At 36.0% G+C, this 23416-nt stretch overlaps 3 protein-coding genes across 9 annotated transcripts; all 3 read right to left on the bottom strand.

The window, feature by feature from the left end:
* Positions 1–41: 41 nt before the first annotated feature.
* LOC104594371 (putative amino acid permease 7) lies at positions 42–5635 on the bottom strand. Its single transcript, XM_019197217.2, has 7 exons — positions 2778–5635; positions 2459–2692; positions 2231–2324; positions 1803–2017; positions 1437–1570; positions 1080–1307; positions 42–747 (listed from the first exon to the last, which is right to left on the bottom strand). Exons 1-7 carry the CDS (start codon positions 2848–2850, stop codon positions 346–348), a joined length of 1380 nt encoding a protein of 459 aa, XP_019052762.2. The 5' UTR covers positions 2851–5635; the 3' UTR covers positions 42–345.
* A 151-nt stretch (positions 5636–5786) lies between these two features.
* LOC148803330 (ubiquitin-conjugating enzyme E2 4-like) lies at positions 5787–10456 on the bottom strand. Of its 2 annotated transcripts, none has more exons than XM_088886921.1 (4): positions 9771–10456; positions 9596–9675; positions 8385–8512; positions 5787–6197 (listed from the first exon to the last, which is right to left on the bottom strand). In XM_088886921.1, the coding sequence occupies exons 1-4, from the start codon at positions 9812–9814 to the stop codon at positions 6189–6191; spliced, it is 261 nt and encodes an 86-aa protein (XP_088743047.1). In that variant the 5' UTR covers positions 9815–10456; the 3' UTR covers positions 5787–6188. The 2 variants fall into 2 exon arrangements, with proteins under 2 accessions (XP_088743047.1, XP_088743042.1); XM_088886916.1 differs by having other exon boundaries at positions 5787–6267; positions 9771–10450.
* Positions 10457–12674: 2218 nt separating this feature from the next.
* On the bottom strand, positions 12675–23213 carry AAP7 (amino acid permease 7). 6 transcript variants are annotated; one of them, XM_088886903.1, is made up of 8 exons: positions 21950–22187; positions 21464–21550; positions 21314–21381; positions 19512–19605; positions 14704–14918; positions 13741–13874; positions 13375–13602; positions 12675–13154 (listed from the first exon to the last, which is right to left on the bottom strand). In XM_088886903.1, exons 2-8 carry the CDS (start codon positions 21541–21543, stop codon positions 12753–12755), a joined length of 1221 nt encoding a protein of 406 aa, XP_088743029.1. In that variant the 5' UTR covers positions 21544–21550; positions 21950–22187; the 3' UTR covers positions 12675–12752. The 6 variants fall into 6 exon arrangements, with proteins under 6 accessions (XP_088743029.1, XP_010252956.1, XP_088743028.1 ...); XM_010254654.3 differs by lacking the exons at positions 19512–19605; positions 21314–21381; positions 21464–21550; positions 21950–22187 and adding exons at positions 15125–15218; positions 15350–15583; positions 15684–15837; positions 15927–17333; XM_088886902.1 differs by lacking the exon at positions 21950–22187 and adding an exon at positions 23189–23213 and having other exon boundaries at positions 21314–21550.
* Between the last annotated feature and the right edge of the window lie 203 nt (positions 23214–23416).

Genomic DNA, 23416 nt, shown 5'->3' with positions numbered 1-23416 from the left:
CAGGGGAAGTTTCAGCTGGGATTAGAAAAGTACAGGGAAAGTTTGAAGAATGTTCCTTTATTAATCGAGTCAAACCTTAAAATCAAATTGCTCTGATAACAATCCAATTAACAATTTGTTGGGTTATTTTACCCGCTGATTAGCTGCTGGTGGAATTGTGGGTGGCAGAACATTGAGTTTTTGGAGAGAAAACATAGTTTAACTTCAGTGCACTGTAAGCATTATCTACATTCAGTTCCTGCTTGAACCATAACTAAAGTGTGTATTACCTCTTCAATTCATGAATGGAATGGTCACTCATCACTGGCTTCTTTCTTTCCTAGTTCTGGAATGGTTGGTTCCTTCTTATCTTAGTTTTGCACTAATTAGACCTTCAACAGATCCAACCAAGGCCACCATGGTCACAACCAAGCAAACAACACTGAAAGTCCGAAGAACAACCCACTTCTCTGTCCAAGGTTCTATCCTCTTCTGAACAAAGTACATCTCCACAGGGAAATATATAGCCAATGGCCAGAAGTTTAGAGCACCTAGAACTCCCAAGACCTGGTTGAAGTATGGGAAGAGCAGTGCAAGTCCAGTGGTTGATAAAACATATGCAGTTCTAAAGCACAATCTGAGCAGATTCATCCTAAAAGCTGGTAAAAGTGGGATCTTTATGGAGTGAAACTTGTTCACAAACCCATTGTTTGGGAACTTTTCGGACAACCATCTCTCGGTGAATGCAAAAACTGGCTGACTGAATACCTGTGGAAAGAAAAATAGACAAAGGCCACAAAATTATTAAAAGAGTCCAACTATAGTGCAAAAGCTGCACAATAAATAAAAAAAAAAAGTAACCAATCACATTAAAGATGTAACATTATCACTGGTTTACTTTTTTTGCTTCACGGTGACGGTGGTGCAGTTTCTACACCGTAGGTTTTGCCTAAAATTAACCTCGAAACCACTGGTCGTTATGATTGAAACAGAAATTGGCAATACTATTTCTGCTTTTATCAACCGATAACTAGTAGCTAGAAATAGTTACAGTTACTGTCACCAAGTTTTGCTGCTTATTGTAAGGGAGACTACTGTACCTGATATCCTCCAACTAGATGAAGAACGATGCAAGCATTAGCAAAGTCGATAAGCCAGTAAGGCTCATAGAATCCAAATCCTGTTAACATGTTGCCTGGTGTCTGGTTCCCAAAGGCTGCATACCCAAAGCATCCACAGCAAAGGTAGAAGAAGGTGGTAACGAGAACTGCAGCCATTGAGGCCTTCTTCATGGTCTGGTTTTCTGGTGGAGGCGACTTCAGAGTATCCTTCAATCTCGCAAGTAGCAAACTCATCAACTTCTTTATTCATGAACTTTTGTCCTAAAAGTTGAATCTAAGGTTTTAGCATCCTTCAACTATCAAAGGAGAGGTAAAAAAAAAAAAAGGCAGTGATACCTGTATTTCAATAAGAATCAAGGAGTAGGGGTAGGAAAATGCAATGTCTCCAAGTGCTTGAGAGACTTTCCATACTTTGTTAGCCACTGTAGCTGTTGGGGCTCCTCCAATGCTCCCCTTGATCCTTCCATCTCCTACAATCCAAAAATGACTAAGTTAATTGTGGAACCAATGGTTGGAAGCACGCAGTTAAACTGGCCAAACCTACATGTGTGACTGGATTATTATTAAAATGAAAAACCTCCCATTTTATCTACAATGTAGTTAAGAAAGTCTTCTTCCCTATACTTGAATTTCTCTATTAATATTGGCTATTTTGCAGCAGATCCAAAATAATGGCAGGTTGATGCCAAACAGAAACAATACCTATCACTTTAGCAAAGCCAAGAGCTAATCCAATGGAAGAGTAGGAAAAGGACATGATTGCTGCAACAGTGGAGAGCCATGCCATGTTATGGAAATCGGGTATCTGGGAACACATAATTTGAATTGCTCCAAATAGCATCATATAGAAACTATCTCCATATGCACACGAAGCCTTGTGTCCTTCTCTATGGAAGCAATTTGATCTCTGAATTGCTCTGTATTAAGGGGAAAAGGGTTAAAGAAAATAAAATAAAACACAGATTATCTTCAAGTTCAAATTAGATACTCCAAAAATAGAAGCATATAGTACAAAGTTACAGACTGCTTTTGTTATAATGGTGTCCCTTTGTAATTTCCTAGAACACGTTAACCTAAGTGGGTCCAAGGATTCAAGCTCACAAAACATGAATTTACCAAGGGAATATTACCTCATACTGATTGCAGTAGTAATCACATAAGCAATACCAGTGCCATACATGCTCAGATATTGAAGTAACCCACAGACCCATGTCTGATTTTTACCTGAGGTACCAGCAAACCAAATGGAAGAGGCTTAAGATAGGGAAAGAAAACCATCTGAAAGAAAGCATTCCAACTAGAGTGCTGGTTGGAAACAAGAAAAGAAAAAGAGACAAGTTGGTTTTGCTTTGTATTACCCAGATTCACTTTAACAGCATCCATGTAAGTATAATTTCTTCTTCCAGTTACCGAATGAGGAGACCTGTAACAATCTGATAGAAGGAAGGCAGAGACATAGGTGACAAATGCAAAGAAAAGCATGAAAACTGGCCCTGCAATCCATCCCAACTGTGCAACGCTCCATGCCAGAGATAGAACCCCAGATCCAATAACTGAGGTGATTATATGGGCAATACATGTCCAATACGTTCCTGGTCAACAGTTTTGTTGCCCGAGAGCACTAGGATCAGGAGTCAAGACTAAAATTTAAGTAAACAAATAAATGGATGGACTTACCAGTTCTCATCTGACGCCCATCATCGTCACAGCAAGAGCCATTAGCTAGCTCAAGGGAGTGCTCGACTGCCATGCTTAATGCTTTTCCAATTCAAAGCAGATAGTGTAGTTGGATAATTCTCAATATATAAAGGTCCTAGCAGTCTAACCTAACAGTTCCAGCTCCAGAGTCAAAGATATCAGACTAGATATTACGTGGTTCTTTCAAATTTCTGAGTTGTGAAGATGCCGATTGGCCACTGGTTACTTAATTCTGTGGACTTGGGTATCACAAACCAGGATGAGAATTGAGAACCCTTCTCACCGACTTGCCTACTGATCGCCGCTAGCCTGCTTGCGTACTCAAAGCAACAGCCATCACCAAAATACACGAGAAAAAAAGCAAAAAACAAAAGAGCTGCTTCTACTGCAGTTACTATTACTAAGATCAGTCATTTCCAAGTGAAAATGTTAAAGAAGTTGTTCTTCCACTCCATTGAGGTGGCTACTCGAGCTAACTGCTGCTGTTGGGAGATTGAGTTGAATCAAATATGGTTGATTGATGTCAAGTTTTGAGATAGACAGACTTTAATTTAGAGTCAATATCAGTAGACCGCTGAATGTGACATCTCAACAACGATGAAGTTGGGATAGACAAAAAGAAGATTCAGTAATCGGATTTTATATTGTCCAGATTTATGGTTTCTTTGTCTTTCCACAGGGGATATGTCATGTGCCCAAATCAATAGAAAAAAAAATGCCAGATGGGTGTCCATTTTCTTGCGCACACAAAAGTTAGGATTCTGGTTTTTCCTGTCAATACCAAACTATGGCTGGTTTGAACTTTGAAGGCAAACCACGGCTAGTCAACGTTGGGTCACAACTCCCAAAGGGGCCGGAGGCGGGGAGAATAGCAAAGATCTACAAGTAACAAGTTCCGTTGTGAATTTTAGCACAATAAGGCGAAATTCCTTATGGAGTATTAAGGAAAAACAATCTGCAATAAAAGTGAAAAATGAAAAGGAAGAATCTAGGGGTGATAGCATATAAGGGCAACTTTTGGGTTTAATATCAATAAAAGTAATATTTTTAAAAAAATTTCAAAAATAGATTACCTTTTTTAAAATATTAATAAAGGGCAAAAACACTTATCATCATCTTCTTCTTGCCATTTGTTCACCAGCGCCGCCATTTTCTGCCGCTCGCCACCACCGTCCACTGCCACCTGCCGCCGCCTCCGCCTCTGGCAGAAGCGGCGGCGGGCAGCAATGGACGGCAGCGCTGGTGAATAAATGGCAAGAAGAAGATGATAAACAATGTTTTTGCCATTTATTGATATTATTTTTAAAAACTTAATCTATTTTTAAATTTTTTTAAAAAAATGTTACTTTATTGATATTAAACCCCAAAACTTGCCCTTATATGCTATTATCCCAAGAATTTATTCCAATTCCAAATGTTTGGTTTCCTGGAATAAGGGTCTGAAATCTGAATCAGGATAGTCCATTTTAATTCTAACTATTTGATTGGAATGGGAATCCCATTTCCATTCCAGATGAAATGACATTTTTCCATTTAAGGAAATGGCCATTCCTTCCCCTTAGAATGAGAATCAATTCTAACTAATTCTGATTTTGATTCCAATTCCGATCTACATCTGAACCAAACAGGAGAGTGGGATGGACTATTCCGTTTCCAACTCCGAATGAATGGTATCACCCCTTTGTATTCCAACTCCAGTCTCAATACTCTCAGTTCTTAAGTTTTTGAGGCCGAATAAGTGGTATTACCCCTTATATTCAACATGATTTTATGTTCTCTTTAGGCTCAGTTTGGAAGGAAGATGAATACAAAGATGTAGAATGTGAAACCTTGTATTTTGTATGTATTTATAATTTTCCCAAACCGAACCTTTTGCACTCTACATATTTATATTTGCATTGAAAAGAGTATAAATACAAATATGTACAACATAAAACCTTAGGCTCGATTTAGAAAGAATACAAATACAAATGTATACAACACAGATATAAGGTTTAAAAATATAGTATAGAAGGTTTTGCATTGTACATATCAAATTTCATGTTCCAACTTTGTGTTTCCTTTCAATTCTGTTTCTGTTTGACTCGGATTTGATCGATGGAGTTGCAAACAACACTCTTTGACTCACTGTGGTAGAACTTGTTATAGATAGGAAGCTAACAAACCCGGTAGGTGTGGCAAATCTATACTACTATTAAAATTGTGAATGAGAGTGTGGAATAGTCTTACTAAAATACCCCAATTTTTGAATTTGGTCATTCTCTAATTGTAAGAATAAAAATGTAATTTGAACAACAACTTTTCTCCTCATTCAAATTTCTTTTGTTAATTCTTATATTTAGGTATTAACTCTCATTAACATTTATTGAATCCTAGATTCTTGACTAAAATATCCATATTTTTTAATTTGGTCATTGTCTAATTATTGAGGCACAAAATGTAATTTGAATCACTACATTTCTCATCATTCGATTCTCTCTCATTAAGTTTTATATTCAATGTATTAATTCACAGCCTTTCCTTGAATAGTATATTGATTAACCATATTAAAGAAAAACAAGCGACAAAGAATAAATGCTTTTATTGATGAGAGAAATAAAATACAAATTTAAAACCAACCCAAAAATGGAGTTGCTTTTATGTTTACTAGCGAGTTAACAATTCAACCTTCCAGGTCATATGTATCAACCCTTGATGTCATAATTGAACAATAATAAAAATTAAAAAATATGAACATACAAAAGTATAAAAAATACAAATTAAAAAGTAGAAAAAACACAAAAGTATATAAAATACAAAAAAGTAAAAAACACAAAAGTATAAAAAATACAAAAAAGTAAAAAAACACACAAAAGTATAAAAAATACAAAAAAGTAAAAAACACACAAAAGTATAAAAAATACAAAAAAAGTAGAAAATATTTGGACACATCTCTAATATCATATATTCATCATATTAAACAAAAATAAGCATAACAAATAAGAATAATTTTTAAGACAGAAATATAAAATTTTGGAAACATATTATTTACTATCATCATTATCATAAAAAATTGTTATGTACAAAACACATGTATACTTTGTTAGAAGAGGTAAAAAACAAGGCAAGACAACAAACTATATTGGATTATGGATACAGACCTTCATTGCATGTCGTTCGCTCACAAAGGTTGGGTGGACTTTATCCTTTAAATAGTCAATCTTCTGAGCAAAGTACCATTCTGGAGCCCGAGGCTCAATATTAAACTTCTTACAGAATGGAACCCACTTCCTTGCAAACTCAAATGTCTCAAAAAGGGATTCAAAAGTAAGCATTGCAGCATCAACCCCAAGAGAACTCAGGTAGAGAGAATTTGAAATTTTCTCAATTATTTCAAATAGCTAGAAACTTCTATTGTTGCTGCATAAGAACCAACCATGTTTGTCAAGAGAAGTGAATGGTGAAAAGTGAAAGCCATGTAACATATCACCTACATGACAATGAAGTGGTACATGGTCAAATAAGAATAAGAAAATACAAGGGTGTATGAATAGAAGAAGTGATCTACTGCAAAGTTCTAGAGGATAAAGAAACAGGAGCAAACCAAAAAGAAAATGCACTAAACAAAATAAAATGGCAGAACAGCACACTTGACACACTCTAGAACCACATGCTCTCCACCTCCACCACCACCACCCCATCTATTTGCATTTGAGAATTGAGAACTATCTTTAGCAATAATGGAAAGAAAAAAAAAATCTTCAAACCTTGAAAAGGAAAAGTTTTAGCATCGATCCCCCTTTTAAACACATATCTTTTCCCACCCAAAGAGAATGCCTAACCTTTCGAGACCACTGAACAAAGAGATGCCAAACCAGATAGTTCTTTAGAAAAAGCTTGGAAGCAGTATTTCTCAAAACCATTCTAGGCCCCGCTGTTTGGGAAAACTGGAGACCAAAAAGCCACTAGTTCAGTGGTTTATATAAACCATTAGTTGAACTGCTAAAAGAGTGGATCATACTCCTTCTTGGTTTCCTGCCCCATCCAGGTTTTTAAGAAATTGCATGGAAACAAGTGAAAGAACCTGGCTGTTAAAAGAAGGCAGTACCCTACATTGGTCCCAGCTATCCCCAGACTTTTGATAGGTCAACCGGACATGGACCCAAACTTCGCATTTTTTAGCACAAAGTGGCCACTCTCAGACTTGAACCAACGTATCATGCTTGTCATCCTGAGATTTTACCATTACACCTGAGAGAAGGAACCTTAAGGTTCCACAACTCAAATTCTACAAAGTATAATTGTCATCCAAAATACTCTTATAGAGTTGTACTATCCTAAAGTAAGATATAGAAACCACAACAAATCAGCATCTCTAGTGCTTAATACAAAGTGAAGTTCCAGAACAAAACTAAAGGACTCAGAAACAAAGTGCCAGTATTAATCCATTGTCTCATCATCATCTAAGCCTTGTCCCAAACAATATGGGTCAGCTAACAAAAGGAAAAATATAAGAATATGAAGTTCTAGAACAAATGTTGAAGGACTCACAGAAAAGCTACTAGATATTTCCCCAATCAAGGCACCAATTAAAAGTGACAACAAACCTTTGGCCCTCGATATGAACAAGTTGAACAAGACAAAGATATCAACAATATGATAATTAAAAAACTTGACCAGTTACAGAATTTTGTATTGCAAGGAAGACTGAGTACATATTTGATGATGATCATCTATGCTAAAAATTAATTAATTAATTAAAAAAGATGAAGTAGGTGCCCAATAGAAACATCCAATGACTACAGTGAGGAGAAAAGCAAATGACACAAAAATATCATCAAACAAAAAAGGGAAGGGAAAAACAAAATATAGCAATTTCTTACTCCTGTGCTGAAAAACTAGACAATACAAAAAGAAGATGCATTCTGCTTAGAGAATAGGAATGGAATTAATGAACTTCCCAAGTTCTTGAGCAAGAGCAAGATTACTGGGATAATAACATGTCATAATTTTGTCAAGATAGTAAATATACTTCAAGGTACAACAAGGGATTTTACAATAGTGCTTGGATGTACTCCAGGAATGATGATGGATCAGATTTAGAAGTCCTAGTGTCCCCACGTTTGTGTTACCAGTGAACCTCTTAAAATCAAATATAGAACTATGCCAAAACTAACATCCTTTTATTGATAAAGGCCAAAACTAACATCCTAATTAATATTTAAGTGGCTAACAAATTACCCAAAAAATAAAAAAAAAACAAAAGAATGAAAAAAAATAATAATAAGTTAGACCAAAATTGAGTGTAGGAAAATTTGACATGTATTAAAATTTGTTCAGTTTTGCAAATCAAGAAATGTTTACAATAGGTACAAAATGGAATCTAATTAAGACTACACATCTTGAATGTAAGAGAAAATGAATTTCAATAGAACCATATTATGGGTAGATTTTTCTTTGAATTTCTTTTTCCAACTTGGAAAGGAATTTCTCAGTTATTATTGTTCTAAATATACAGAAAATCTATAATAAATGAGTTTTCAATCAGATCACATTAACATTGCAGCAAAATAATTAGACAAATTGAACTTTGGGAAGGGTAACCACCTTTGACTCTTTGTTCATATGCAGCTCGTCACACATCATGAGAGCTACAACCTCTCCATTCAATGGATCTGATGGGTTTGGATACAAAAGAAGTTGTGGAAGGAACACTTCAAACACATTTACCAGATCTGAGAAGAAGCATCAATGTTAACAACTGAGAACAATTGCATTGATCCATAAAATTAAAAAGCAGCAAATTTTCCAATAAAATGCTTCTACAAAGCAATAACAATCCTATATGCATCGCAAAAATAATGGTTAAGACTTTTTACCGAACACGAGGCTCCAGGTCTGGTTGATTACATCCAAACAAACTGATCCTGACTTGAAATTTAAAACCATCAAGATAACCATATAAATGAAGTGGTGAAGCTGAAAAATAAATGCATTTTGTATACCACCCACGGGCAAAACTTAATGAAAACACTAAAAAAAACACATAGTTATCAATGTGCAATAACTCACATTTCATCTACGTTGGGGTGGTAGATCATGCTAACAAAGCCAATTGATGGAGATTTATAAGGATAAGCATTTGGAAGCTCTACTCTGATCCTCCACACACCCCCTTGATAAGGACTTGTTGCAACCCACAAGTAATGTTCTTGAATTCACTGAATAGTATGGGTAATCAAATAATTTAAAGTTGATATAACTACATAGCAATACCAAGAACTTAAGAAATTAATAGTAAAAGCGCCAATTGGCTATAAGAGTTCTAAATTCATATTATAAACTAATAAAGTAATGACAACGAATAACAAGAAAACCAACTTAATAGAACACTTACAGTTGCCTATATTTTATTTCTCTTCATCAGAACAAAAAACAAATGTATAGTTTTGAGCATCTATTGCTGGACAAATGGCTGAACCAAAGAATTAAAATTTAAGAGCCTAAATTAAACTCTAAAACATAAAATAAAATTTCATTCCGAAATTCACAGTAAACAAAGGAAAGGAGTAAAACACAAATATAAATATCAACTACTGTCTTTCTAAACTGATCAAAAGAATTACTATCCCAAACAAAACCAAGAAGCAACCTTCGTTTTGGAACATCCAGTGATGGCCAACATGATCGAAACAAAAAATTCACCACAAAAATAACAGAAACCCAGAAAAGGAAATATACGAAGACGCTTATATATATTATTAGCGACGAAAATAACATAATAAAAGAGGGAAAAGCATCTGGCGTGGAAAATTTACTATCACTGGGTCCATTGAAATCAACATAAAACTCTTGCATGCCATCGTTGATCATCTCTACCTTGTAATCACTCATCATCCTAACAGGAGAAAAATATACAAGAAACAGAGCGAAAATTACCAGCAATACTAAGAGAAAAAAGATAGAAATAAGAAGGGTAGTTGAAAATTTTACAATTTCATCAGATCCATCTCTCGGCGTTTGCTCGGGGAAGACATTTTGTTGTATCAGAAATTTAGAATCTTTCTATGGTGGTTTCAGATGGGTGAGAGGAGAGAAGAGTTCTTTGGCAACATAACTCCTTCGCAATGGTAACCTCTCCTTCGGACAGCAGTGTTGGAGGGCAAAATTGGGCAATCACTTCCCTCGAACGGTCGCCAGAATGGAGACAGCAAAACGGGAAGGCCTCCTTCACAATGGTAGGCTCTCCTTCAGACAATAGCATTGAAGGGCAAAATCGGGCCGGGGAAGACATTTTGTTGTATCAAAAATTCAGAATCTTTCTATGGTGGTCTCAAATGGGTGAGAGGAGAGGAGTTCTTTAGCAACAGAACTCCTTCGCAATGGTAGGCTCTCCTTCGGATAGCAGCGCCGGAGGGCAAAACCAGGCAATCACTTCCTTCGAACGTCACCGCTAAGGAGACAGCAAAATGGAAAGGCCTCCTTCACAATGGTTGGCTCTCCTTCAGACAGTAGCGTTGGAGGGCAAAACCTGGCAAAATGGCGAATGAACGTGACTAAGAAAAACGAACATCACAAAAACTAACATTTAGTGGCGATTTTGCTGGCAATTCTTAAAATCGCCACTAAAACTAACATTTACTGGCACTTAAGCAAACGTCACCATAGAGAACGCCTCTAAATAATAAAATTCTTGTGAATTACATCCTTGATTAACTTGCCTGCTTTGTACTTAGTAGAGGTCTTTGATGTATAAGAGTCCCACCCGCACTCTACTGTTATGGACCCTAAAACAGTATTCATATGATGGGGAGATTCTTTGTATTAATCCAATATTTCTCTTCTGCATTATGGACAATTAATGGCGGTTAAGGTGTCCATTAATATTGGTATATTCAATATGAATACACTTGTAGCAAGCCATTAGTATTGGTATTTGATTCAATAAGGTTTGTATTTGTTACCATTGCAGTTTCTTCATGAAAAGTTTTGGGGTTGCTCAATAGAAATTGATGAGAAAGATGAGTTGTCATGTTACATAAGGGATTCACTTCAACTATCATTGCTCTTTAGAGTTGAAGCATCAAATTTGATGTTTGAAGTATAACAACAATTTGTACCGGTCAACCCAAAATGTTTATGATTGCGTGACATGGCAATTCATATTTTAACACCAATTTCTATTGATCAACCCCAAACTTTTCGTCAAGAAGCGACAATTGTACCAAACACAAAATAAGCCATGTGGCATCACATGTGAGATGATTGTAATGTGTTAAAGACATGGGAGGGTTTTGTCAAGTGTCAGAAAACTTAGGAGTACTTTAAGGAATCTTTCAATTTTTAGTCTATTTCCTAAAACTTAGGGGTGGTTTAAGTATTTTACAATGTTCAAAGAACTAGACTGTGCATAGTACTAAAAAAGGGAGAGGTTCATGGATCAGAGGTTCAACTAAGATAGAATTATGATACTATATATGCTATGGGTCATATAAATACTATATATCATATATTGTCATACTAAAATATGGGCAATGGATGGCAAATTTTTTAATTTTTAAAGCAAATGACTAGAGCTCAAGCATCTTAGCATACATTTTTTTTAAATACATGAGAGTCATTAATTAACATAAAGAAAGTAGTGGATTTGTGGTAATTAACCAATACATAAAAATAAGAGGCCTTGGGTTCAACTCTTATCACATATGTTTTGAAATCCAATTATTTAATGACTCGGACAGTATTGTAAAACCAAAACTGGTTCATTAGTTTTTCGATTAAACCGACCGGTTAGCCAATTTTCACCAGGTTTTTCATAGCGATCTATGGTGGAAGTAGATAGCTTGGGCCGCCCACTACTAGCCACCCTTGGGTTTTTTTTTTTTTTTTTTTTTTTCTTTACTTGTCAATCATTACTTAGGTTTAATCTAACAATTGGCATGGGTTAAAGAGGGTTTTACATGTAAAAGGTTTACTTGTATTGTTTCTCATTTTATTTTATAGTGAAGAACAGTTTTCGTTTTTCTCGTACATAAACAATAAAGCCAAACCATTCTTAGTGGTGCTTGTTTTTATTTGTCTTTTTACTTCGATTTCATTATTTTTGTTACTATTAGATTTTTCTTAATTGCTATATCAAATACTTCGTGGTTTTATTATATAGGTGATTGTTGTGAAGCCCAATAGGAACAAGTTCAGGAACATATGGCTTTCCATAGGAGGACATTGAGATACGAGACCGACCAAGCGGGAAGATAGACGATCTCAATTTATTAAAACTATAGTAAGGAAGTTCCTTGATGAATTCCTTTTTGAACATCAGATCAAACATCTTTCGATGGCCATGGCATTTCTAGGGTCGACATAATCCCTATGCGAACCTTGTATTAAAAAAAATTTTCCTTCTGATGCAACAATTGTTTTGTATTTTGAAAAACAAAATCATTCCTAAGGACAAACACCACCTTAAGCGGTGAATAGTTAAAGCACAATGGAGCTAATAGTTTGATCTAGAATCTCGTCAGCCATGTGAGACCCACAAAATATTCCCAATCAACCATGTAAGAATGTTGCTGCAAACTTCGGGATAAGGAGAACAGTAACACTGCAGCTAGGTGTTAAGACTGAAAGCTGAGGTTTCAGATTGGAGCCTTCATTGCCATCTTTCTTTCCATCAGTGCAATCTTATATTTTATGGTTAAGACTTAAGAGTTTTGTGTATACGTGATTAGGGGTTTCATGCCTGCATTACAATTTTCATGTATACCTGATTATAATTTCTTTATTCATTAATTACACTGTAAACAGTAAACACATCTTATAGGTACATAAGAAACTGTACCTATAAGATGTGTTTCCTCTCTTCCTATCTTCCTCCTATTCATGAATAGAATAAAATGATCAGTAGATTCATTCATTCATTTATTGATCATTTCTTTTCTTTACAAGTTGTAGGGAATATTGACCAAGAGTTTCTCAGCTTAGTTTTGCACTGATAAGACCTTCAACTGATCCAACTAAGGCCACCATGGTTACAAGCAAGCAAATGACACTAAAAGTCCGAAGGACAACCCATTTTCTTGCCCAGGGCTCTATCTTTTTCTGAACGAAGTACATCTCCACAGGGAAATAAATAGCCAATGGCCAAAAGTTCAGAGCACCCAGCACTCCCAATACCTGGTTGAAGTATGGGAAGAGCATTGCAATACCAGTTGTTGACAAAACATAAGCAGTTCTAAAGCACAACCTCAGGAGATTCATTTTAACAGCTGGCAACAATGGGATCTTGATGGAGTAAAATTTGTTCACAAATCCATTGTTTGGGAACTTGTTTTGCAACCATTTTTCCACAAATGCAAACACTGGCTGACTGTATACCTACAAAAGTAGAAGCATAAAAAGCATATACCAATTAATAAAAATATAAAGTAATGAAAATTATCCAATAGGAGAAAAGTGAATGTAATCCATTCAATTCAAGGAAAACAATTTTTGCTTAAACTCAAAGTTAGAAGATGCAAGATTGTTCCTATTGTATTACTAGTACTATATGTACTGTCACTGTTTTTTGCTTCAATTGAAGGAATGAATTATATACCTGATATCCTCCAACTAGATGAAGAACGATGCAAGCATTAGCAAAATCGATAAGCCAGTAAGGCTCATAGAATCCAAATCCTGTCAAGAGGTTCCCTGGTGTCTGGTCCCCAAAGGCTGCATAACCAAAGCATCCACAGCAGAGATAGAAGAAGGTAGTAATGAAGATTGCAGTCATTGAGGCCTTCTTCATGGTCTGGTTTTCTGGTGGTGGCGATTTCAGAGTATCCTTCATTCTCACAAGTATTGCAATTCATCATTTAACTTTTTTATTCATAAAAGTTAATAGACTAAAATTGTACCAAATGCTGAATGTAAGGTTTCTTCTGAACATTTTTTCAATCATCAAAAGCAAAAAGAGTCTCACCTGTATCTCAATTAGAATTATGGAGTATGGGTAAGCAAAAGCAATGTCTCCAAGTGCTTGAGAGACTGTCCATACTTTTTGAGCTGCTGTATCTGTCGAGACTCCCGCAATGCTTCCCTTGATCCTTCCATTCCCTGGAACCCAAAAGCCAGAAGGCGAATACAAAATAATGGTTAAACACCCTGGTTGGACTGGCCAAACTAATGAAAAATAGACTTCTCTCATTCTGCTACGTATTTGTCAAAACCTCTTTCCTGAAATAAATGAAGTAGCAAGAAAGATATGCATGCTATATATCCCCTCCCCCCTGTGTTTGGGATGATATTGGGTATTAGGAAGCATATTTAATTTAAAGTAGCAGAAGACTTCTCATGCATATACATTTCAAAAACCTTTTCACCTTTCTCTGAAGTAGCCCTTTTCCTATAGGCTGGGTTTCTTTTAAACTTTTCTTTAGAGCAGTTTTGATGTAAAATTGACAATTTTTTTTCAGGATGCAGAAATATTTGAGCTATTTCTGTTCCCTTGACATTTACATCAAAAGAAATTAGAACGGATGGAAAACAGAGTTCTCTGTAAAGGGGATGGAAATAATAGCTCAAATATTTCACTACAAAAAAAAAAAAAATTAAGGCTTGGTCTAAAAGAGTACAAATACAAATATGTACAGTGCAAATACAGGATTAATAATACAAAATACAAGGCTTTGCACTCTACATAATTTGTACCTGTACTCCTTACAAGTCTCAGTTTGTAAAGAGTACAAATACAAATATGTACAGTGCAAATACAGGATTAGTAATACAAAATACAAGGCTTTGCACTGTACAAACTGTATTTGCACTCCTTCCAAACTGATCCTGAGGAAATGAACTCTAGCATCACTTATATTCTCAAAATGAAATGCTGGTGTCTGTAGTGAACCAAAAAAAATGGGGAAGAATCCAGAGGAAGAGATAATACCTATTACTTTGGCAAAGCCGAGAGCTAACCCAATGGAAGAGTAAGAGAAGGACATAATTGCTGCAACTATGGAAAGCCATTCCATGTTATGAAAATTGGGTATCTGAGAGCAGACAATTTGAATAGCTCCAAATAGTAACATATAAAAACTATCTCCATATGCACATGAAGCCTGGTGTCCTTCTCTATGGAAGCAGTTTGATCTTTGAATTGCTCTATATTAGTAAAAAAGGAAAAAAAAATTACAGATACAGAATTTCTTCAAGTTGAAGCAAGTTAACAAACCAAAGGCATACAACACTAAATAATAAAGAGAATTAGGTTAGAAAATTGAGTTATGATGAGAGGGTGTCCTATCAAGCCAAGTAGGTCTAGCTATTCAGTTAAGTTCATGGAACATGAGCTTTCCATTTGAAAGTACCTCATACTGGTCGATGTAGTAATTACATAAGCAATACCAGTCCCATACATGCTCAGATATTGAAGCAAACCACAGACCCATGTCTGCTTCTTACCTGAACTACCAGCAAACCAAATCAAGAGGATAACAGAGAAATTAGTCTGACACACAGCCTTCCTAGCCAAATGACTAGTTATTAACAAGAAAAATAAGGGAAAAAAGGAGTTCGTTCAGTTTTTCTGCTACCCAGGTTCACTTTAACTGCATCCATGTAAGTGTAGTTTCTTGTTCCTGTTACTGGGTGGGGAGATCTGTAACTATCTGATAGGAGGAAGGAAGAAACATAAGTGACAATTGCAAAACAAAGCATGGAAATAGGCCCTGCAATCCATCCCAACTGTCCAATGCTCCATGCCAGAGACAGAACCCCGGATCCAATAACTGCAGTTATTATATGGGCAATACATGTCCAATAGGTTCCTGGCAAATATTTTCTTGCCCAGAAGGCACCAAGATCAGATATGAATTACACAATAAGCAATAATCAAGTAAAGCTTAACTAGTATTGGACGGATTTTACCAGTTCTGATCTGACGCCCATCATCATCACAGCAGGAATCTTTAGCTAATTCAAGAGAGCATTGGACTGCCATGCTTTTCCAATTCAATGTAGGCTCTGTGGTTGCCTACCCGTAGATCATGTTCTCAATATAAAGATCCTAAAAGCTAAAGACCTGTAATAATTGAAGTGGCAAAGGGACCTTCTGATATATGGGTTTCCAAAAAGTTATGAAAGAAAGCTAGTTTCATCATACTTGCTTACCTAGAACCAGAACAACGACAACCACACAAAAAGGATAAAAAGGAGACCAAGAAGTCTTCCTTAAGTGAGGCCACCAACTTTGGTAGTTAGTATCAATGATTCTTCTTAGGGTTAAGATGAATCATTGATTCGAAATCATATAAACTCAGGAGCAGATCTTTGATGCATATTCTTCTTAACTAAAATAGGGCTGGGCTAGATAAAGGGTATGGCTGGCTTTCCGCATTTCCGGTCAAGATGAGCATGGAGTCTCTTTCTGGCACAAAGTAGATACCAACAACAAGGCTTGTCTTTTTGCTTGACTCTGTGATCACATTGGTGCTGCTTTTTTGTTATTTCCTTTTCCTTGATTCACTTTTGAGCCCCCAAAAGTTAGATTCCCACAATTGATAATTCTACCTTTTCTTGTCCTTTGGCCATTTCACTGTTCTAGGTCTATGTGTGATGCTAAATAAAAGAGGCCATGGCTGGTGGAGGAAGAAGAAAGACTTTTCTACACCCTCAGGCCTCAGTGGAAATAAGATATTGGATTGCTTAAAGGTTTGGGCTTTAACTGGATCAGATATCTACAGAAAGACTTTTGTCCGCAGCTGCAGAATTGTCTTGAGGAGGCAGACCCACAAGCACAAATCTACCACCCTTATTGCAGAGTGGAATATGGAATCATGGAGCTATACTGACGAACCTGAGAACACTGACTGGTTCAATGAAAGAGCAGACACTTCCCAGATAGCCGTGACAAGCATAGTCATAACTAATAACCTTTCGTGTTTCAGAGGGTAGTTGTCCAACCCTTCTTCAGAACTCAGATAGTTCATGAATGCTAGACTGCTCTCAAATGGTGACCAACTGATGAGTGCCCATTGTGGAAGTGGAACTAGAATGAAGTGAGAAGTCTGAAGACTGAACAGTAGTTTTATGGCGTTCTACTGAAAAATACAATATAATAGTATATATCCAACCCTTTTTCTGAAGTATATTCTGTTTTTTCTTGTCAAATCCGATCAATGATGTTTTGAATTGGTAGAATTTGCGTGGATATCTAGGGGGGTCCAGCCCATTAGCCCATTTTCCTCTGAGACTTGGATAACACTTCAACTTTTGAAGTCCTATTGACATATGGGCCGGGAGTGGACCATCAAAAATTGAAATTTTGAACACCATGATTATTCATTTTGCCAACTTCATGGCAACTAAAACCATCCAGATGATGCACTCGATATAGCCAGACTGAAAATGGAGGCCCCTAATCATGTTTTGGTGTGAAAGGAATTGACAAGACATAATGGTCCGACTAAAAGATGACTGTTGGTGTTAGAGAATAAAAAACTGTTTAGAGATTTTATCTAAGAGCTTGGTTGAATGGTTATTTGAGATGGTATAATGTTTGATCTTCTTTTCTATTATTATAATTAATTAAATTTCAGTACAAGGTATGGGTGGGTATATAGTTATTCGAGTTGAGCTTTTCAAGGCTTGGATCATAAAAAGCTTGGCTCGCTTCAAGTTAAGTTCAAGCCTAATAAAACTTCTACATACATACATACATATAAAAAATAATAAATATAAAAATATTATTCATAGAGAAAATAATATATATAATAATAATAATAACTAATTATTATAATTCTTAATTTTTAAATATTAAATAAAAAATATTTTATATATATATATATATATATATATGTATATATAATTTTTTATTTTTATAAAACATTTGACTCATAGTCGAGTTTGAGCTTACAAGCTTTTGACTCAAGTCGAACTCAAGCTCAAATCTTTAGCTCAAATTGAGCTTGAGCTCGAGCCACATACTTTCTTGGCAAGCTGAGCTCGAATAGCTAGCTATTGGGTCCACTCAGTTCAAATCCACTCCTAAGTTATTAAACTTCATGGATTTTCATGCAAGAGGGCATATTAGAGAATAAAAACCTATTTAGGGACTTTACCTAACAATTTAAGCTTTTAGGTTGAATGGTTTTTTGAGATTTGAAAACCCAAAATTGATGACAAACAAAACAACTATTGCTTTCCTATTGCATCTTTATCTTCTTGTTGGATCACAATTTGATTTTCAGAAAGAGCCATGATGACATAACGAACATTCATTCAGGTTTGTTTTTTCACTCATTGGCTCAAAGATTCTTTTGGTCCCAATAAGAACATCCATGATAACATTATCCATTATCATCTTGTCGAGTTTATTATGAAAATAGGTGAACAAAATTAAACAAAATTTCTTTTTAGTTGTCTGAATTTTCAATTCAATGAGTGATAAACATGGTAGAGTGCTAATGAATTATTCAACTTCAACTAGAGTGCTCTCATTGCATAAGGGGAAATACTGTAGTTTAGTACTATGCAATCTGTAATGATTTTGCTGATGAACCAATGTCTGAATGGTCAGTTGGTGTCCTCCAAGTCACATGATCGAGATCGGCTTCAGCCAGTGCAAGGCCCATAGCCTTTACAGCCTTGCATCGGGAATATCTATGGGACGTTGTGGGGGACTGATTTGATCTCGTAAGAGAGGACCTAGTCTGGAATATGATGAATATTATGCAAGAGAGTTGCCAAGTGTGTCAAAGTTTTTTGCACCTAAGAGGTGGCTAAGTTATTTATCCATCGAGGGACCTTTTAGGAAATTTATTTACTTATCCATTCACAAAATAATACAAGTAAATATACATTTTCAGGTAACACTTAACTTTACTAAATGCATTTACCCAGGTAATTAACTTACTACCAAACTGAACCTTAAGGTATTATAACGCATGTTTCTAGATAAGCAAATTGTGCTACTGATTGGCTAAGCATGATTACCAGATTTCAAGTTATTGGCTCCATGACCGGAGATTAGGTTATATTTACTTTTGTGATGCTTGGGCTTGGCTACCCCTCCTCTCATGGTTTTTAAAATCAAACCAGTCAGGGGTCCGGTTACTGGTTAAAATGGTTTGACCGTTCAATCCGTATGGTCGGCCCGTTCTGACAAAAAAATAAAAAAATTGAAAAACAGTCAAAACCGTTTAAACAGTTTGAACAATTAACCGGCCGGTTCAACGGTTTGCTGACCCAAATCAACGGTTTTGGGGAAAAACAGAACTAATCAGTTCCTGGTTTTTCCGGTCTGACCATCCGGTCTGATCCGGTTTTGAAAACCATGCCTCCTCTTGTTTAACCCCTCTTTATCTAATATATAAAGGGTTTTTTCCAACCCTAGATGAAAATAGGATTTCTAGGGGTGAACTTGAATCCTGCCCATGGATTGATGCTCAATTTACCAGCAAGATGCGGTTTATAATGGGGGATAGTGGGCTGCAATTCAGATTTCCAAGGGGATTGCAATCCAAAAATCCCATATATTACTATAAAAAAAGTTTTTTATGATGAAATGTTTGAGTTATATTTTCATCAGTTTTATGATGACAGATTTATTTTTAATGCTACCATGATGGAAATGCTGTTTCCATCTGAATGTCACTTCAGCCAGGAGTTAGCATCCACAATTTTATTGTAAAATAACTAATAAGTAATGAATATAATGGACAAAAGTAACCTTTTGGTGGGGGATTAGTAACATACCTCATGCTAGTAGCAGATACAATGATATAAGCTATTCCTGTCCCATACAAACTTATTTGCTGAAACAATCCACACAGCCATATTTCCCCTTTTCCTGGATACCGTTGTATGCACTGTGTCATCAACTCACATTCTCATGATCATCACAAATTTTAAGGACAAAGAGATTATTCATTCCAAATTCAAGGTATTCATCTGAATCCAAAGTGATGATAATTTGTCTAATTTTATATATATAACATGGACCTGATCAAGCCCACAAAAAAAAATCTAAATTCAGGCCTAAGCCATTCATAACACGCCAAACATATCTTAATTAATTAAATTCGGATTAGTTGAATGCTTTAACAGCTGCTTAGCAGGTTGTGGAATCAATGACAGTGTCTCACGCTAGTGTTAAAGTATTGCGTTCAGCTAATCCCATCTCTAATTAATCCAAACTTTTATATTTCTTCTTTTCTGTGCTAAAGGCTGTGGCATTAACAATAATGCCCCACTCCAGCAAGTGTAGAGATAGGATTGACGGAATGAAACAGATGTTGGACAGGCTGTGGAATCAATGATAATGCTTCACATCAGTCATAAAATCTATAGGGCTCATAATCATTCAACCTCTCACTGTAGGCCCCATGTATTTTGTCACTGGTGTGGAATGTTATCATTGGTTTCACAGCTTCATTTTCTTTCCAAAACTTTAGACCAAAAGAGAAAAGGCATCGGGTTCACGAGTTGGATCAACTTTTTGCCAACTAGCAATAAGCCATCAAGTCTCTGTTGCATGAGTTACGTAAGGAAGCTAGCTATTAGGGCTGTTGGCCATAAATGAAATGGTTAATTGAGTGCTTGATGTACATAAATAAGTCATATTAGTGGGTTGTTTGAGTCAATTATGTTGTTATGGGCTTAATTAAAGGGTAGTGGGCCATCTAGGTGTTTGTATGTGTGTGAGTATAGTGGGTCATGGTAAGTTGGAACTTGGAAGTTAGCAAGAGTCTTTATATTACTTTGTAATTCTCTCTTAAATAATTATGAAGGTTTCTATCGGAGGTCTCGAGTCTCCCTCGAAGTAGATGAGACTACCTTATATCCTACCGGGATGCAAATGGAAAAAATATTAAAGCTGAGTCTTTATATAAAATGTTTTTCCATTTCTGTTTTCCATCATTCTTTCCAAATGCATAAACCTGTAAAGCTCTTTGTTTACATCAAATGGTTTAGGGCTGTTTTTGGGTTTACCAAAAGTTCATTTTTCCTTTTCCAATAATCATCTAGGGGCCTTTTATGGTTAATTTTCAACTCTTTGCTGAACTACATGAATTTTCCTTTTGATGGGATAATTAAATTTACTATTTGATCAATACTATCATGTTCCAGTCCACAAATGATAGAAGCAATCTTGTGCTTTGGGTTGGTTATCAGTTTTCATTAATACTAGTGTTTTTCGTTGTCTGAAAACACTTGCTCAGATAAATGTACTTACCTTGATAAGTAAAAACTAATCGGGCCTTAGGATCACTTTTGATTCTAAGAATGGAATGAGGAATACATGGAAATGATGGGGATATAGTAGAGTGATTGAATTGCAAATGAGAGAGAGAGAGGGATGCTAATGGCATCATGGAGAGGTATTTAGTTAAAGGGTGATTTGGTAAAAAAATTAAAAATTTCTCCTGCTCACTGTTTATAATTATTTTCTAAACATAAGTGAATTTGTTAATCGGTCAAACTTCTCCTCGAATATATATATATATAGATTTGTGAAGTTAAAATAAATGAGAAATGCATTAGTTCTCAGTTCTCACCCAAATTAAGCCTCACAGCTTCCATGTATGAGCGATTTCTGGTGAGCCCAAATTCAGGGTCAGGAGACCTGTAGCAATCACAGAGAAGGTTTGATGAAACAACGGTGATTCCTGCAAAAATTATCATGGCCACTGGGCCTGCTATCCAACCTAGCTGAGCCATGCTCCATGCAAGAGACAGCACCCCTGAGCCTATAACTGCTGTTATTATATGGGCAGTTGCAGTCCATAAAGTACCTTCACAACAAAATTAAAACAAATGAGACGAAACCCATCAAACCATTCCAAATAATAAAACTAATTATTCGAAACCCAAGATAACCCAGATTAAGAACTGGGCTTTATTAGAAATTCTGAATCTGCAGAAACAGAGAAAAATATCCCCCCAATCTTACCAGGAAATCTATAAATAGCGAATATGAAACAAAATTAGCTTTTTAGTGCAAATTGGCTTGGACTATGGAGATGGAGATGGAGATGATTAAATAACTAAGACAATGAATACTGAATCATTCTTTTTCTCACAACCAAGTAACCAACCTCTGTTTCTATCTCTAATAACTGAATCAGGGGAAGGCGAAGAAGAAACAGGAAGAAAAGGAGTGAAATTGGGCATGATTGAACATTTGAACTGACCAGTTCTCTTCAAGTTGAAGTTCCCATCTGATTCAGTAGATGGTCTGAGCAATGGAACCTGTTGATCTTCTTCTACACCCATGGCCTTTTTTCAAATTCGGTTGACAGAGCAATCTTTTGATGGGAAACCATGGAATGCATTAATGCAATATTCCCGCCTTATTATACTGGAACTCTGGAAGAGCTTTCACCAATCAAAATAACTCCCGAGAATTTTGAAGAATACCAACTGGCAACTGATTGTTCTGTAGGTTGTTGGTATGCTTGGGTTAATCAGTAATAATCAGCGAAACGTTTGTTAGTTGGACTCTTCCCTAGTCACTTACGCCATTGACTGTTTGGTAAAGAGACTATCTAACGGGAAGAATTTGGCTAATTCCTGTCTAGAATAGATCTCCATGTGACACCTGTTCATTTAATTTTGGGTTCGATTATGATACTATTATACAGGAAAAACTTACAACCAATCAGCCGGTTAGGGATGTCAATGGGTCCCGACCCGATGGACCCGAGCTGATTGGGCTGGTTCTTGGAACTGATGGATCGGTTCTGGGTCTTGATATAGTGTCTTCTTGATCAGGGGCGGAGTCATAGGAAGTGGAAATTTACAAAGGAAGTGGAAATTTTCTGAGCCATAGGAGGTACCATGGCTCTGCTGGGTCCCCCTAGCTCCACCCCTGGTCCCCCGATTCAGACCCAACTCAAATATAGTATTAAATAAATTATATATAATATATGTATGATATTTAAAAAGCATTTTTATAAAAGTACTTCTATGAAAGAATTTTTATAAAAACATTTTCATAAAAGTACTTTTATAAAAATGCTTTCACAAAAGTACTATTGTAGAATTCAATTAGGGGTAATTTTGGAAGAAAAATCTGAATAAGTGCTTATTGTATAAACGCTTAAAAAAACTAGAAATTTGGACTGAAAAAATAAACCCTTAAACACTTATTTCAGGTTTATTTCCCAAATACCAATAAATGCTTAATGGCCCAAATAAACACTTATTTTTGCACTCCCAAAACATGGCCTAAGACTTGCCCTTTCAAACATTAGTCAGGGTTATGTCATGGAGTAGTGAAACTGTTAATAATGTTACCAAAGTAATTCATTAACCAGGAAGGGTACAAGGTGGATGACCAAAGTTATAGAGTTTCTCTATGGTCCAGTTCTCCAAAAATTTATTCACTGCATCTCAGAGCGACTTCTCCAACATGGGTGACCAAAAATTACCTTCAATCATTTCTTCACATGAAAATGACCTCTCTCTCACAGTCTCACCAGCATCTCTGCTCAATATGGCACCCCTCAAGGCACCGGGCGCCCATGGACTTCATGCTCTGTTCTGCTAAAACGGGTGGAACTTGATTGGTGACAAGCTATGTTCATTTATGATTTTTATCAAAGGTCTATTTCTCAACCCTGCTCTTATTTCAGTCTGATACCTTGTTAGGGTTTCAT

Source organism: Nelumbo nucifera, chromosome 1 (assembly GCF_055504915.1).
Source record: "Nelumbo nucifera cultivar China Antique chromosome 1, China Antique-T2T, whole genome shotgun sequence".
Classification (NCBI taxonomy): Eukaryota; Viridiplantae; Streptophyta; class Magnoliopsida; order Proteales; family Nelumbonaceae; genus Nelumbo; species Nelumbo nucifera.
The sequence above is the reverse complement of the archived record's forward strand: the minus strand, read 5'-3'. Positions and strand labels throughout refer to the sequence as shown.